At 51.4% G+C, this 13,433-nt stretch overlaps 1 protein-coding gene across 1 annotated transcript in view; it reads right to left on the minus strand.

The window, feature by feature from the left end:
• Positions 1-1,537: 1,537 nt before the first annotated feature.
• Positions 1,538-13,433, minus strand: part of CADM1 (cell adhesion molecule 1) — a 167,670-nt gene continuing 155,774 nt past the window's right edge. Inside the window, exons 10-12 of the mRNA XM_050910834.1 lie at positions 12,891-12,944; positions 3,038-3,169; positions 1,538-1,752 (exon numbers count right to left, since the gene is read on the minus strand). Coding sequence (XP_050766791.1) covers positions 1,634-1,752; positions 3,038-3,169; positions 12,891-12,944 — 305 coding nt within the window. The 3' untranslated portion in view covers positions 1,538-1,633. The remainder of the gene's footprint in view (positions 1,753-3,037; positions 3,170-12,890; positions 12,945-13,433) is intronic.

Raw genomic sequence — 13,433 nt, forward strand, 5'->3', positions numbered from 1 at the left:
CCCGCCCCCCCGCCCCGAACTCCGACATGCTGACTGCTCCTCACCATGATGTGGGTCGGCAACGGTGCCGAAGGCTCAGAAAAGAGCTGCGCTCGACCAAATGTGCTCGGGGGAAAAAAGAAAAAAAAAGGGTATTTCTGCGAGGTTCTTCTCGTGAAAAGGGGAAAGACAGAATACCGCCGGGGAACGGACTCGCTCTCGGCCGTCAGGCCATCCCGTCCCCAAAGGGCTCCCGCGTTGTGACGGTTCTGCCGAAAACAACAATTTAAAAACAAAGCAAACAAACAAAAACCCCGCACGAAAACGCTCCCCCCCGAAACCCCTAAAAAAACCCCAACCTGACGCTAAGATTAATGCTTCCCTTAAATAAATCAGCATACGTTTTCCACATAAACACAGCCAAAAAAAAAAAAAAAAAGGAAAAGTATCGCTCGAAATCCAAGATTACGCACCGAAAAAAATTCAGCATATATAATTTTAATACCGTCTTCTCATTGCGGTCTGCTACCTGTCCACTTACGATTCTAATTTACCTAGATTCTCCTTTTCACCTATGGCTTTATGAGTCAGTTAGCACTGTCATTTGAACGCGAGTTCCCACGTCTGACTTAGCGGGTGGAAAAAAAGGCAGTTTTGCTCGCCCGGCCGCTCTCCGGGCCTCGGCTGCAAAAGGAGGGGCGAGGACGGCAAAAGCCGGGGGCTCGCAGCCTCCCGCGCCCCGGGAGGGCTTCGCCTTCTCTAGCAAACCCGGGGAGGGGTCGGCCCAGGCGGGAAAGCGGGAGGGAGCGGGGTGCGAAGCCAAGGGCCGGAGCAGAATTCCCTCCCGAGCCCGGCTGGGAGCGGTCCCCAGGCACGCGGGGCGTGAGAGGCAGGCTCGGCATCCCTCCCGGGAGGGTACGCCCCGGTCCCGCTTCCCCGCGGCCGAACGGCCCCTCCGCCGAGCTCCAGCCTATTTCCTAGTCGCCGCCATCGAAAGCACCTGAAACACGGGCAGCCACGAACGGGTTCTCGTCGCTTGTTTATCCAAGCCTTTACGACGATAGAGGGAATGGGACATGGGCACACTGAACTGCAAACTACGAAATCTAAAACGTGCTGGTTCTCCTCCGATGAGCTCGAGTGCTGAACGGAAAAGGGTGAAGAGAAAAAGAAAGAGAAACACCTCCAAAGAAACCCACCTCCTCCCAGGGGTCCCAGCAGGCAACTCCAGAAACAGAACAGGAAAGGGGAAACGAAGAGCCACAGAAACCCGAAGGGAACTAACGCACAGAAGCCCCTCTTCTTCCCAGCCTCCCCCCGACCCGAACGAACAGAAATTAAAACAAGGCACAGAATCTTCTGCAAATGACTTCACTAAACTAAATCCAAGCTGGACTTGGCCAAAAAAAGAAAACCCAAACAAACTGAGGTGTCGAACAGCAGAGTGTACTTTACGAGGAATATTTTTACACAGCAAATCCCGGACCCTCCCCGCCTCACCACTCTCCACCCATTTGCTTTTTTTTTTTTTCCTTTAAAAAAAAAAAAAAGACACAAGCTGGTTGCAACTTCCAATATCACTGTCTCTTTAGCGTTTAAATAGGGCCAGTAGTAACCGTCCACGGTTGGACACCTCATAGAAACCAAGGCTGCTCTAGATGAAGTACTCTTTCTTCTCTTCGGAGTTGTTTTGTCCTCCTTCTGCATTGATGATGGCTGTGTCCGCGTCGGCCGCATCATCCGCTCCTTTGGCTTCGTGAGTGAAGTATGTACCTGCAAGGGAAGCGGGAGGTTGCGTGACTCGTCGGAGGTCTCTGCAAGGCGCTACGAGAGCGAGCGACGAAGCCGCGAGTGGGAAGGGGGGGGGGGTTTTAAAAAAAAAGATGTACAACATGAAAATACCAGGCTGGGGCGTGAAAAAATAATGCCAGCAACAAGCCAGGCCGACGCCGCCCGGCGCGGGAGCTCCCTGCTCCCGCTCCTCCGGGAGCGGCCGGCGCTGGAGACCCCCAGGGCTGACCACGCACCGGGCACCGGCGTCCCTGCTCCGAAAGGCGACGGCGTGTCGCTCTCTGCAGCGCCTTGCTCGGGAAAGAACGGAGGTCACAGCTATTTCCCCCTCCCGGAAGCGCACAACTATCGGTAAAATTGCGTCTTCCACGCTTTACTTAAGAGCGAGAAATCCTTCACCTCCGCTTTCTCTCTCCCTTAACGTGCTTTAGGGTGTTGTGTCCCCCCACCGCCCCTTTCTCCTCTCTTCTCAACAGTATTCACTCCACCCCGGCTGCGGTTGTAACCAGCCTCTCGCCCTCCGTCGGCTTTTCCACATACACTGAATAAACCCCAGTTAACGTTAAATCCTTTCGTACGGACATATATACAGGGGAACGGTCACAATTCCGTGTGCGGGTTTAGATTTGCTCTGGAAGCTGTAACAAGTCCCCCAAAAGGACCGTTTTACACGAAACCAAGCTAGCGTGGCACATACGTATCAGCTCAGGTCAATTGGCTTTTGTAGAGGGACTTCCAAATTTCAGTCCTAAGCCGTGTGCCGACGCGCTGGCTGGAAGCTTCGGGGGGGGAGCCGAGCTGAGCTGGTGTAGCTCTGTGCGTCGTTACACGCAGTAATCGCCTGCAGTGCCTGGGACTCTAACAGGAGGCAGTGGGCGAGGGAGCTCTTTGCGAAGAGCTCGGCGTGCCCCGCGATGGGAAACGCTGCTCCAGGAAGAGAATATACCTCGTTTGTCAGGTATCCCGCTGCCGGGATGCCTCGGAAGGGACGGTGCCTCCACCGGCACCGCCACCTGCAAGCCTCAGCAGCGGCACGTCAGGCAAAGTCTGCGTCAGGGGCAAAGCGCTGTCCTCCCGCCCTAAGCCCCAGCTGCACAGCTCACGGACGGGCTGCTCCAGCCTTCCTCCTTTTCCCAGTTCAAAGGGCTTTCAGGAGACATTCTTCCAGAGCAACAAAGGGGTCTCTCGCATCAGACAGGACAACATCGCGAGCAAAGGGACACGCGTGCCACCTCCTCTCATTTCCCGGTTTCGGTCTTTGTCTTACCTTTATGTCTGGCAAAATATCGCCCTAAAATGATGAGCAGGCAAAGCATTGCAAACACGACCACGGCCACGACGCCACCAACCACCGCATGGTCCACGCTCCGTATCGCCCCTTCCTCACCTGCACGAGAATCTGTTGAGATCAGAAGAGGAATAAGAATTCGGGACTTATTACGAAGCACTCCGAAGGGTCTGGCTGCAGCTGCTCTCAGGATTGGAAAAGCCACCCTCGTGCTCTCAAAAGGGAAAGGGGTAAAGCACGGAGCTATCCAGACAGATGAGTTCGGGCAGAGGAACTTTGTCCGGAGCCGAACTGATCTGGCGGCTCGCCTTGCGAGGCGTCTTCCGCTACAAGCAGCAGCACTACCACTACGCAGGTGGAAGACAGCCGGGAGAGGGAGCGGGGAGGAGAGATGGAGTCGTCGGTGGGTACGTATTTTGGGAAATCTCCCTGGAACGCTCCCCAAATTTCAACCTCCCCGGGGGATGGGGGCACAGGGGACAGCAGAACAACACGGGAATGTTAATCATTAGCTCTGGAGGAACATCGTTGACAAGCGTCCTTGTTGAAAACGTTTCGTCTTCAGCCCAAATAACTCCTCGACCAAAAAACCACCAACCCAGCGCGGTGAACGCCTTTACCACCACCCTCTCCCCCAGCCCAACGAGATCGCGTCATTGAACACAACCTTTGCTGTTCCATGCAGCCCGCGGTGTCCGAAGGCACAAAACTCCTAACCCAAACTACAAAAACCTCTTCAAAAGCGGATAGCGAGCCGTAATCGTACAGGGCCTCCAACTGCTTTATTTCATTTATTTAACTCCTCGCCATACAATTAGTTTTCTTTTATAAGCGCCTCTCCCTTAGGACGCCGTCACCCGGGAGAGGAATGACTTCTTTGGCGGAGGAACGACTCCAAAACGAACCCAGAATGAGCTATGGCCGTGTAAAATGAATGTATAGCAGTGTAAACAATTTTAATTTAAGAACGCAGCTACATCAACCCTCACTGCAATCCTAACGGCAACCGAGATTTATAACGTAGTAAAAAACAATTATTCTCCCGTTGATTAATACATTAACATTTTGGAATAGAAGCTAAACCATCGTCTCTTTTTTTTTTTTATTGAGTCAAGCGCGACACCTCCATTAAAATGATTTACTGGCCATACCTTACAATTTAAGCACAGCAGCAACAGAAACGGTAAAAATCTTTTAACTTTACATGATTTGTGAAGTCATATGTGAAGGATTTACCATTTAAATCTTTCACTACAAGAAGCGCATGGCCTATAAATCTGTCCTGCATGCAGTTGCCCAGACACCTGAGAGAAATGCATTTTACCAGGAAGACTGAGAGTGCAAATGCAAGTCAATTTTTAAGAAAGATTTATCTCCGTCTCCCTCCGAAGAACAGAGCAAATCTCTGAAGCCTCCACCTCTAATAATATTTGAAGTTTATCGATCAAGCGTACAGATCCGTGACAGCTAAAGGTAATGGTGCTCTTTTGAGCTGAAACCTGATACAAAGCTCTCGAGCAGCAGCCCGGGATTTACGCTTTCTATCGATATTTCCAATTCTGCTCCAAGATTAAGGACTGAGGGACCCAAGTAAATAACTCGTGACCGAGAGCACCACGAAGCGCCTTTTAATTAAAAAATTTAAGGAAAAAAAAAAAACAAACCAACCCCAAACCCTTCGAGTGTTTCTTCGAGTAACTTCTAAAAGCAGGAGCGGAGGCACACAGGCAGCGGGATGCCTGGCTCCGGGCGAGGGGCACATTCAGGGACGCAAGGGAGAGCGGCCGCTTGGCACCGCAATCAGAGAGTCCTTCGGCACCTCATCAGCTAAAAGCCGGGGCCAAGAAAGACCCCCCCCTGCAAACCACAAGCATTCGCGGCCACAGCCGAGTCCGTTCACTGCGGTAAGAGCCGTGCCAGAGAACGCCGAGAGCGCGTTAAAGGGAGGGACTTTTCGTGTCGTCTCCAGCGGGAACGGACCGTATCGTCGGGAACGCTTCCCAGCGTTCGCTGCTTTGGCAAGCGGCCGGGAAAGAGGCCCAGGGAGGGGAGCGCAGCGGCGTGCCAAGCAGACCACCTCGCCCGGGCAAGGACTCTGTTGTCCGCCCGGGGCAGCAGCTGGGGAAAAAGCAGCGATCCTGGGCATTCCGGGCAGCCACCGCTCAAATACAGCCTTCTCGCTGCGGCTTTTAGCTCCGTTAATCCGGGCCTTTAAGGACTTACTCTCCGTAAAGCAACCGAACCCGGCTCATCCGCTGGAGGAGCTGCTTTAGACAAATTCTGCTCCGTTTTATTATTTTTTTTTTAATTTTATTTTTTTTTAGAAACTTAGCGCCCAGTTCCGCTCGGCTGCACTAGGGAGGAGACAGCAGCATCCCAGACTGGGAGGATGAATGTCCCGCTGACATCTGGAACAGCTGAGGGGAATAAACGCAGCGAGTTACGGCTCTGTAACGCGCGTCGAGCGGGATTTTGCATCCAGAGGCGTTTTTTCTTAATCGCCCTAAATTAAAGTTCTGGAAAGACGAAGCCTCGGTGCGCCCATCCTGGCAGCAGCCTCCGTGCCGTCACGCCGACCCACAGCCGCAGAGCCGGGCCCGCGTTACTCGAAGCCGTGCCAAAGCCTCGCGCCCGACACATCCGTCACGGCTTCCCTTCAATTTGCAATCCAGTTGAGAGCGGGGAGACAGTGCTTCCCCGAAAAGGGACTTTTGCATGAAACGTGGCAAACCGTTCTGGCCAGAAGAGTTTATTAAGTATGACTTCGTCTACTGGGACGCGCAGGGCTATTTTTCTCGATTATTTCTGTTCAAAAAGACCTCTGCGAAGTGCCAGCTGCGAGTTTATTTTATTAAGTGCGTGGCTAACGAGTTCGTCTTCAAGCTCACGCGCCATGTAAAAATTAAGTGGGTGACCAGTGGTGGCAAACCATCTACTATCAAGCCCGTGAGGCAGCTGACAGCATGCTCTTAACTTAAAAGGTAATATATTTGACACTGCTATTAGATTAGCAAGTGAAAGGAGCGGCTCTTCTGGAAACGCGGGGGATGCTGACTCCCCAGAAGCGCCGCACGCCTCGCTCCATCGCAGCAGCGTTATCCAACAACAGAAGAGATTCACGTGCCGGCTCTCACGCGGAAAAACGTCTGACCTAAAGGCTACTCCTCGGCCGGGGCGACGCTGCGGCACATGCGCAGCCTGCCGCAGGCTGGCATCGTGGCACGGCTTGACCTGCAGCAAGGCCCTAAACCCGCCTCCGGCCGGCGGAACGGGCGGAAGGTCTGCCTTAAAATAAATGCGCCGCGTTAAAACGCTTACACTCATCAAAATAAAACGCGCCTCGCACCTCTTCCGTGTTGCATCGATTTGCTCTCCGAAGATAGACTACCTGCAATTGCTAAGAAAAATTCAAATGTGTGAAAACTTTTCAGGCCTCTCACGTGTTTCTTCTTCTTTTTCAACAGGAAAGCAAAAACAAGACACCTTGAGAGGCCAGGGACCACGATCCCCGCGGCAAAGTCAGCGGTGCCTACAGCACTGCCGACGCTGCTTTCTTACTCCAGCTCTTAAACAAAACTCTCCAGTGATGGATCTCCCCCACGCAAGCTATTCCAGCGTGACGCCATCCCCTTTGCCAGACAGTCCTCCCTCACCATCTCCTCTCCGCCTCATCTTCAACGTCTCATCGAACTCCGTGTGCTCCAATGCAGTTACCCACCGTCAACCCAGTGCCGCCTTCAAAGCCGGCGGCTGACGGCCGACAGACCCCATCTCCAGCAATTCTGGACACCGCTCCAAGCAAATCAATTTGTACGCCGCCAGCACGAGCGCGGCTATTTCGTTTTCCGTCGCTCGTTATTTCTTTGGGCATTAAAAGAAAGTGTCGGGTCTACGGAGCAAGGAGTAATTCCCCAAATTTGTGCCGAGAGAGAGACTCGACCTTAAAACCCGGAATCTGCTTGAAAACGCTGTCTCCAGTTCACAAAAGCTATTCCCGCTTCCTATCTATGATTAAAAAAGAAATCACAACTTTATTACTGAAGAGGGAACAGATGAGATGGCAGGAACTGACAAAATGCCACATTATTTGCTAATCCTAATATGTTATTCTTCCTTAAGATTTGCTTTTCTCAGCACCAATTCAATTATAGACGCTACAAATCCTTCTGACATTTAATTCCCTCTTGTCAGAGAGTAGTAAATGTATACATGCAGAGCTTTCCCATTAAGATGTTAATATATATTGGAGCATGCTGGCCTTTAAATCGAACAGTCAGAATTTTTCTATTATGGTTTTGTTTCTGGTTTGCTTGTGGTTTTTTGGCGGGTGGGAGCGGAAGGAGGGAGGGAAGAGCAAGGAAAGGTGCAGACGCCGCTGCACGTTGCGAACAACGTGCACGCTGACGTGGCTACTCTGCAGCTACTTGGCACCTCAGCGGAACCGAACTTCGTGGGGCGGTGCTTTGCTTGCTACCAAAGCACCTTAAAGGAAAACTGCAGCGCTAATGGTACAATCCGCTTGCAATAACTGAATATATGCAGGAAAAAGAAAATCAATCTTTCTTTTAAACTGCTGTGCTGCCTCCCCCGAGAGACCGGCACGGTTGTGCCCTGCGTTAGAGGGATGCTGTAATTTTATCTGATGTAGCATTGAACTTGTCCGCATGAGATGCAGATCTATACGCAGCAGCAGAGAGCACCGCAGTCCCATTTCAAGCGGTGGCCAGTAAGAGACTTCGGTAGCTTTAAATTAGTTTTTGCTTATTATCTTACCCAACTGCTCACGTAATCAACAAAAAAAAGAGATTATACCACTGGAACGCAAACCCTGAAGTTTTCCTTTAAACAAAAAGTGCAATTCATGAAACGGTACGTAGACAGAAAAGAAAGGCGTTTTTGACTAGTTCCTACTTGCCACCACACTAACGGAACTTATTCTGAGAGCCAGGAGCAAGACGTAGCGGACCTTTAGCTGATTATCTTCCCCGTGAGTACCGTCAACTAACATCCGCGTTTTAAACCGGCAGGTTCTTAGCTATGGGGATTTTTTTTGCAGGGGGAGACACTTTTTAAAAAATGCACGTGTTAACGATCCCAAGTTTTCTAATGGTTTTGCAGATGTCATTGCTGGAAAACAGCTTTCTGTGGACTGTCTCAAGGGTATGAAAAAAGCGGGCAGGTTTTACTGGCAATACCCGAACAACGTGCTCAACGCTTACAGCAAGGTTGAGCAGATGGAAGACTTTTCTCCTTCCAACTACTCAATAAAAAGGTTCCGCTCCATTCTGTTTTAATGAGGCTTTAAAACATATATATATATATATATATATGTATCCACGTATATTCTAGCTTCCACTCTTCTCACAAGTGGCAGCATCTCAAGATTAAGACTAGGCTGGACCTGGCTGACTGTAATAGCTAGTATTTTACATCTCAATTATACCCACTCTAAAGGCTTCAGACCCGTCAGGGTCAAACCACTTTATTTTTAACTTCAGCGCTCACCGAGCTTTCAGAACCGGGCCCCGCAAAGCTCTGAAAGCCGGGTTTGGGATCCCCTTTGCGACGGGAGCCCTCTGCACGCGCAAGCATCCTCAAGTGCCCCAAGGCAGCGGCTCCTTCCCCCTGACCTCCTGCGTCGGAGCAGCCCGGATCCGGGGCTGAGCTCGGCACCCAGCCTTTCCGTCGCCGCTAGCCCCGTTCCTGGCATCACTGCTACCTCAAACAGCGTCTCTCACCGCTCTCCCTGCGTGCTCCAGCACCGCTTCCGATGAAGGCTCTCCGTCTCTCAATACCAGAGGCGTGAAGCAAACGCAGCCCTTGGAGACGGAGCCTATCCCATTTGGAGTCAGGAAGGTGTGTGTTTTGATCGAACGCCTGCCGCGTTGGGTGCTCCCGTCTCCTGTCCTCGCTCCTCGCCTTCCTTCCCGCTTTACATTTTGTAGGCCAACCCTTCGGAACAGTTTGGGGTATCTCTGAGCAGCCCTGAACTTGTCCTACGCGCATTTGTGCTGTAAAAGCAGAAAACTGATAGGAGGTTTTTGTGAAAGCACAGTGTAGATGTTAATTTTGGCATATTTGGATTTATTGCTGCCCTCCCACAAAAATTGATCTTCTATTTCTGGGTGAAAATTAATTTCAAGCTATTGATGTAGGACAAGGTGGGCTGAATTTGTGTGTGTGCATACGTAACTTTATACACACTAACTCCATTGACAGCTACCGTGCTTCCCTAATGGTAATGTAACATCTGCATCAAGCTAGGGAAAAGAAAAACTAAATCAATTTCTCTGAAGAATTCCTAAACTTAGCGAGCTGTTCTTCCTCTTGTTAAAGTTTAATTTATTAGGTAATTAACACACCAACGTGACTTCAGCTCCCACGCGTCACTGCTGGTCACGATGTGGGTGCTAACGGCCTTAAATCACTTGTGTGCTTCTGAAAAACCGGTAAGCCAACTATCCCTCTTTGCTACGAGGTAGGGAACTTAAAAGCTAGCCCTAACATTTCCCCACGGAATTTGCGGTTAATTCTTTCGTGGAATGAAGTTTCCAAAACGATGGAGCAGCGCTAGAAGTTGGGGTTGGCGGGGGGTGCTGGTGGGCAGGGCTGGGGGAAGATCAGGCCGTCGTTCCTTCAGAAACGCTACAAAACACTCATCCGCGATGTGGGAGGACAGAAGTCACTGCCTGTGTATGACAGGATGAGCAATAACGTCGTTCATTGCTAGAGCGCGGCGTTAAGCGTGCTACCCCTGCTCTCATTTAAGGACGGACTGTTAAAGAGTAGCGTTAACCCCTCTGTCATATTGTCACTGAATTTGGTCTAAGTCAAGCCAGAGCAGTTCGAGGAGCTCATCCTCCTTCCATCAGTGAGCTCCCCCTCAGTGACCCATTTCAAGATGGCTTCATAAAAAGTAATGCGCTTTCTCTGAATAACTTTAAGCACTGCAACGGGTGCTCGACGTTTCTCGGTTGGTTCTGTCAGACTCCTCTCTGCTAGACAATGGAGCCCCACCCACAATCGATAGCAATCGATCCATCAGCATCTACCCCGCGAACAAAGGTGCTAATCAGGTTTTGATCAGTTAATCAAACCCGATGTGAAGGCTGCACGGGTCCCTCCTGACTGTTCCCTGCTTTACGAGGGGGGTACCAACGCTCTGGAGCAAAGCGGAAAGGCCGCACCGCAGCCGGGGGGACTGCGATACCAGTGTGCCGAACAAGGGTAACCGATCATTACAAGCCGAGCACACAGCAGCGTCTATATGCATCCCTCTCTCCCTCTCTCTGCGTGCGTATGTATGCACACACACAAATGCACAGCGGTTTGCCCCAGCGACTGCCAGCATGGCAGGAATCCTACCTGTAAGGCTGCGCCGGGCTGGACACGTGCTGCAGCAGCAGAGGAAGAAACCCCGCGCTGCAGGAGTATATACGTACATACTCCAACCCTTTCCGTACCCTACGGTCTCTGTACGTTAGGAACGAGAGGAGGTTTAGCGAGTGGCACGGACACACACAGCTCGACCAGGAAAAGCGAATACAGCTCTGGAAACTAGCTACCTGGACGGAAGGCAAGGGATGCATTACTTAATTGCACAGTTGGCAGAGCCTCCGTTGAAGCATTTAGCGGGACAGCAGTACCTGAAAGGAACAGCACACTGAGCAAACACCGCAGCAGCAGCACCGACGCGTTCAGCATACCGCGACCCGCCCGGGGCGAGCCGAGGCGCGGGCACGCACCCCCGCACCCCCACGCGGCGCTGGTGGCTCCGGTCCCCAGGGCTCCCAGCGCCCCGGTCCCGCCGGAGCGGAGGGCAGCGTTCCCGACGGAGAGCTCAGCTCCAGCACTCACCTGGACCACCCGTCTGACAGCCCAAATTTGCCGACCCCAGTCCGCAAACGGGATCTTATTTCAGTTTCCCGGGAGCCTGGGCACGGCTGATGGGATGGAGGGCAGAGTTTTGTTCGTAGGAGAGAATGGCCCGGGGCTCTTTCTCTAGTGACACCGGCTTATTTGACTTGCTACGATTACCCTTCGGGTGTCCGTAAGTAACCGAGAGAGCAACAAGCAAAATTTTGAAATTCTTAGGAAAGAAGAACCCAACCGGTAGTCAAAATGGATGCTCCAAAATGGGTGTGTGGTAGTGCGCAAAGGGCGCTCGCTCCTCTGCTCGCTGTCGGCAGCAGCTGTGCTTGCACCGCTTTCCGTAAAGTTTTGGGCAAATTTTGACTGACGTTCGAGATTCAGAAAAAGGGAAACATTGGGCTACGCGCTCGGGAAAAGGCGCTAGCCGTTCAACGCAGCCGCGGCTTCTCGGCGGCGCGCTGCACGTGGCTGCGCTGCTGGCGCCGCGCCGGGGCAGAGGCGCTCAAGGGAAAGGCAGGGCTGCTAGCAGACACCCATTTTGAGGACTTCCTTTGTGGAATCGTTTCCCGTTCTTCTCTTCATTCACCCAAAGGTGTGTTTTTCTTTAAAAAATACAAATGAACAAAGTAATAAAGCTTATCAGAGCAAAGCAATCATTTCCCATCCACATAGTGATATTTAACAGACACCTAGTGCTTCTTACCTATGAGATCTGGCCCAGGCCTGCAATAATAATTATTAGTATCGCTCAGGCGTTAGAACACATACTGAATTAATCAATCATTTCTAACCTCTTGGCCAAAGCATACCTATAGTGGCTTACAGGAAGAGATGCTGCCGATGTGACCGGATAAAAGGAAAGCGTTTTACAGAACGAGGTGAGGACTCGGGAGGGTGTTTGCTTTTTTGGCGTTGACTTTTTGCTCCGTGTTGAAACCCCCAAAGGGAAGAGCGTCGGACCACAACCCTCCTGGGCAGGGCTCTTCCCAGGAGGAGGCAGAGGGCTGCGGTCCTGGCCTTGACGGCCGAGCGCCGGGGCCCATCGCCGCTGCGCTGCCCGCTCTGGGCCTCTTTTACCGTGCGATACGGCCGGCCGGCCGGCCCTCGGCCTCGGAGCCTGCCCGCAGGGTAAACTGAGTCTGCAGAGGCGCTCTGAGAAGCGGGAGGGGGAAAAAATAAAATAATAATGATAATAAAAAAAAAATCGGGTGAATTTCTAAAAACGCTTTGGAAGACTCCGGCAGAACATGAAGATCAGAGGTTTAGACTATGTCTGTACCACTGATACGGCCCCTGTTTGGAATATATAAACTGCATCCACCGAAGATGCTTTTATTTCTTAGTCTGGACTAGCGCTAATTTGCAAGGACCGAGTGTAAGGACATATTTCTGCCACTTTCAGTCCAGCGTGGATGAAGAGAGGTTCAAACCACCGCCTTGGTTTTGCCTCCGCCGATAAAGCAATTACCTCCTGTTTTTATCCCCAATCCGATACTCGTATTATGCGAAATCACCAAGCAGCCGAGATTTAGCGCCGGCTGCATTTCTTAGAGACGGTTTCACACAACACGGCAGAGCTGAGCGTTTTACGAACATCAAGGTTCAACCCAACCGGTCTCCGAATTAGCGTTCAAAAAATTACGGCACAGCGGCTGGGGTGGGTGGGGGGCGACCTGAAACGTTAAAGTCGCGCCGCTCTGCACGCCTCCCGCCCTGTTTTCAAGGGTGCCACACAGAAATGGGTGCCAAAAATAAAAAAAAAAAAGGGGGGGGGGGGGGGAGGAAGGGGGGAGGAAAATCCCAACAGAGAACAGCGTACACCCAAGCTGCGAGACCGTGCGTTGGAGGAACGGCTACGCCACAGCGACTATACCATGCAACATGGCCAAGATGCAGAAATCAGAGTGGAACCAGTATCTAGCGTAGAAGAGCAGCGGTTTACCTACGTACTAGCCCTTACCTGAGAGATCCCCATAGTCCAGCTCCTCTGCCGAATTGGGCAACTGAGTAAAGCCTTACAAGTAAAAACAAACTCATTTTTCTCTGCGTTTCTCGAGTGACAAAAAACAGCACACTTAAGAACTGAGGATGAATTTCTTGGGGGGGAAAAAAAAATAATGCGTCAATCACTTGCCACCTTCTGCCGGTTTGGGCAGAGGAACTCGTGTGACAGAATTGCAATGATTTCCTTTATTACAGACAGAAACATTCCTCAGTCTACACTGTTGGCACACAAAACGTGGACTCAAAATCACTCATTCATAACAGCATGCAAAGACCCCCAAACTCTGTCTTTTAGTCATCACGGGGGGCAATTCCCCAATTTGGTCCAGTTCGATTTCGGGTCTGTATCCATAGAGCAAGGTAAAATTTTCTTCCAATTTTCCACAAGATCCAATCTTTTTTTGGTCAGGTTGACAAGCCCGGCAATTTATCAATTAGCGAATATTGCGGATCGCGTTTCAGAACTGTAAGGCGTCTGTACGTGCAGACTGCAGGCTGT

This window comes from Gymnogyps californianus, chromosome 25 (genome assembly GCF_018139145.2).
Source record: "Gymnogyps californianus isolate 813 chromosome 25, ASM1813914v2, whole genome shotgun sequence".
Classification (NCBI taxonomy): domain Eukaryota; kingdom Metazoa; phylum Chordata; class Aves; order Accipitriformes; family Cathartidae; genus Gymnogyps; species Gymnogyps californianus.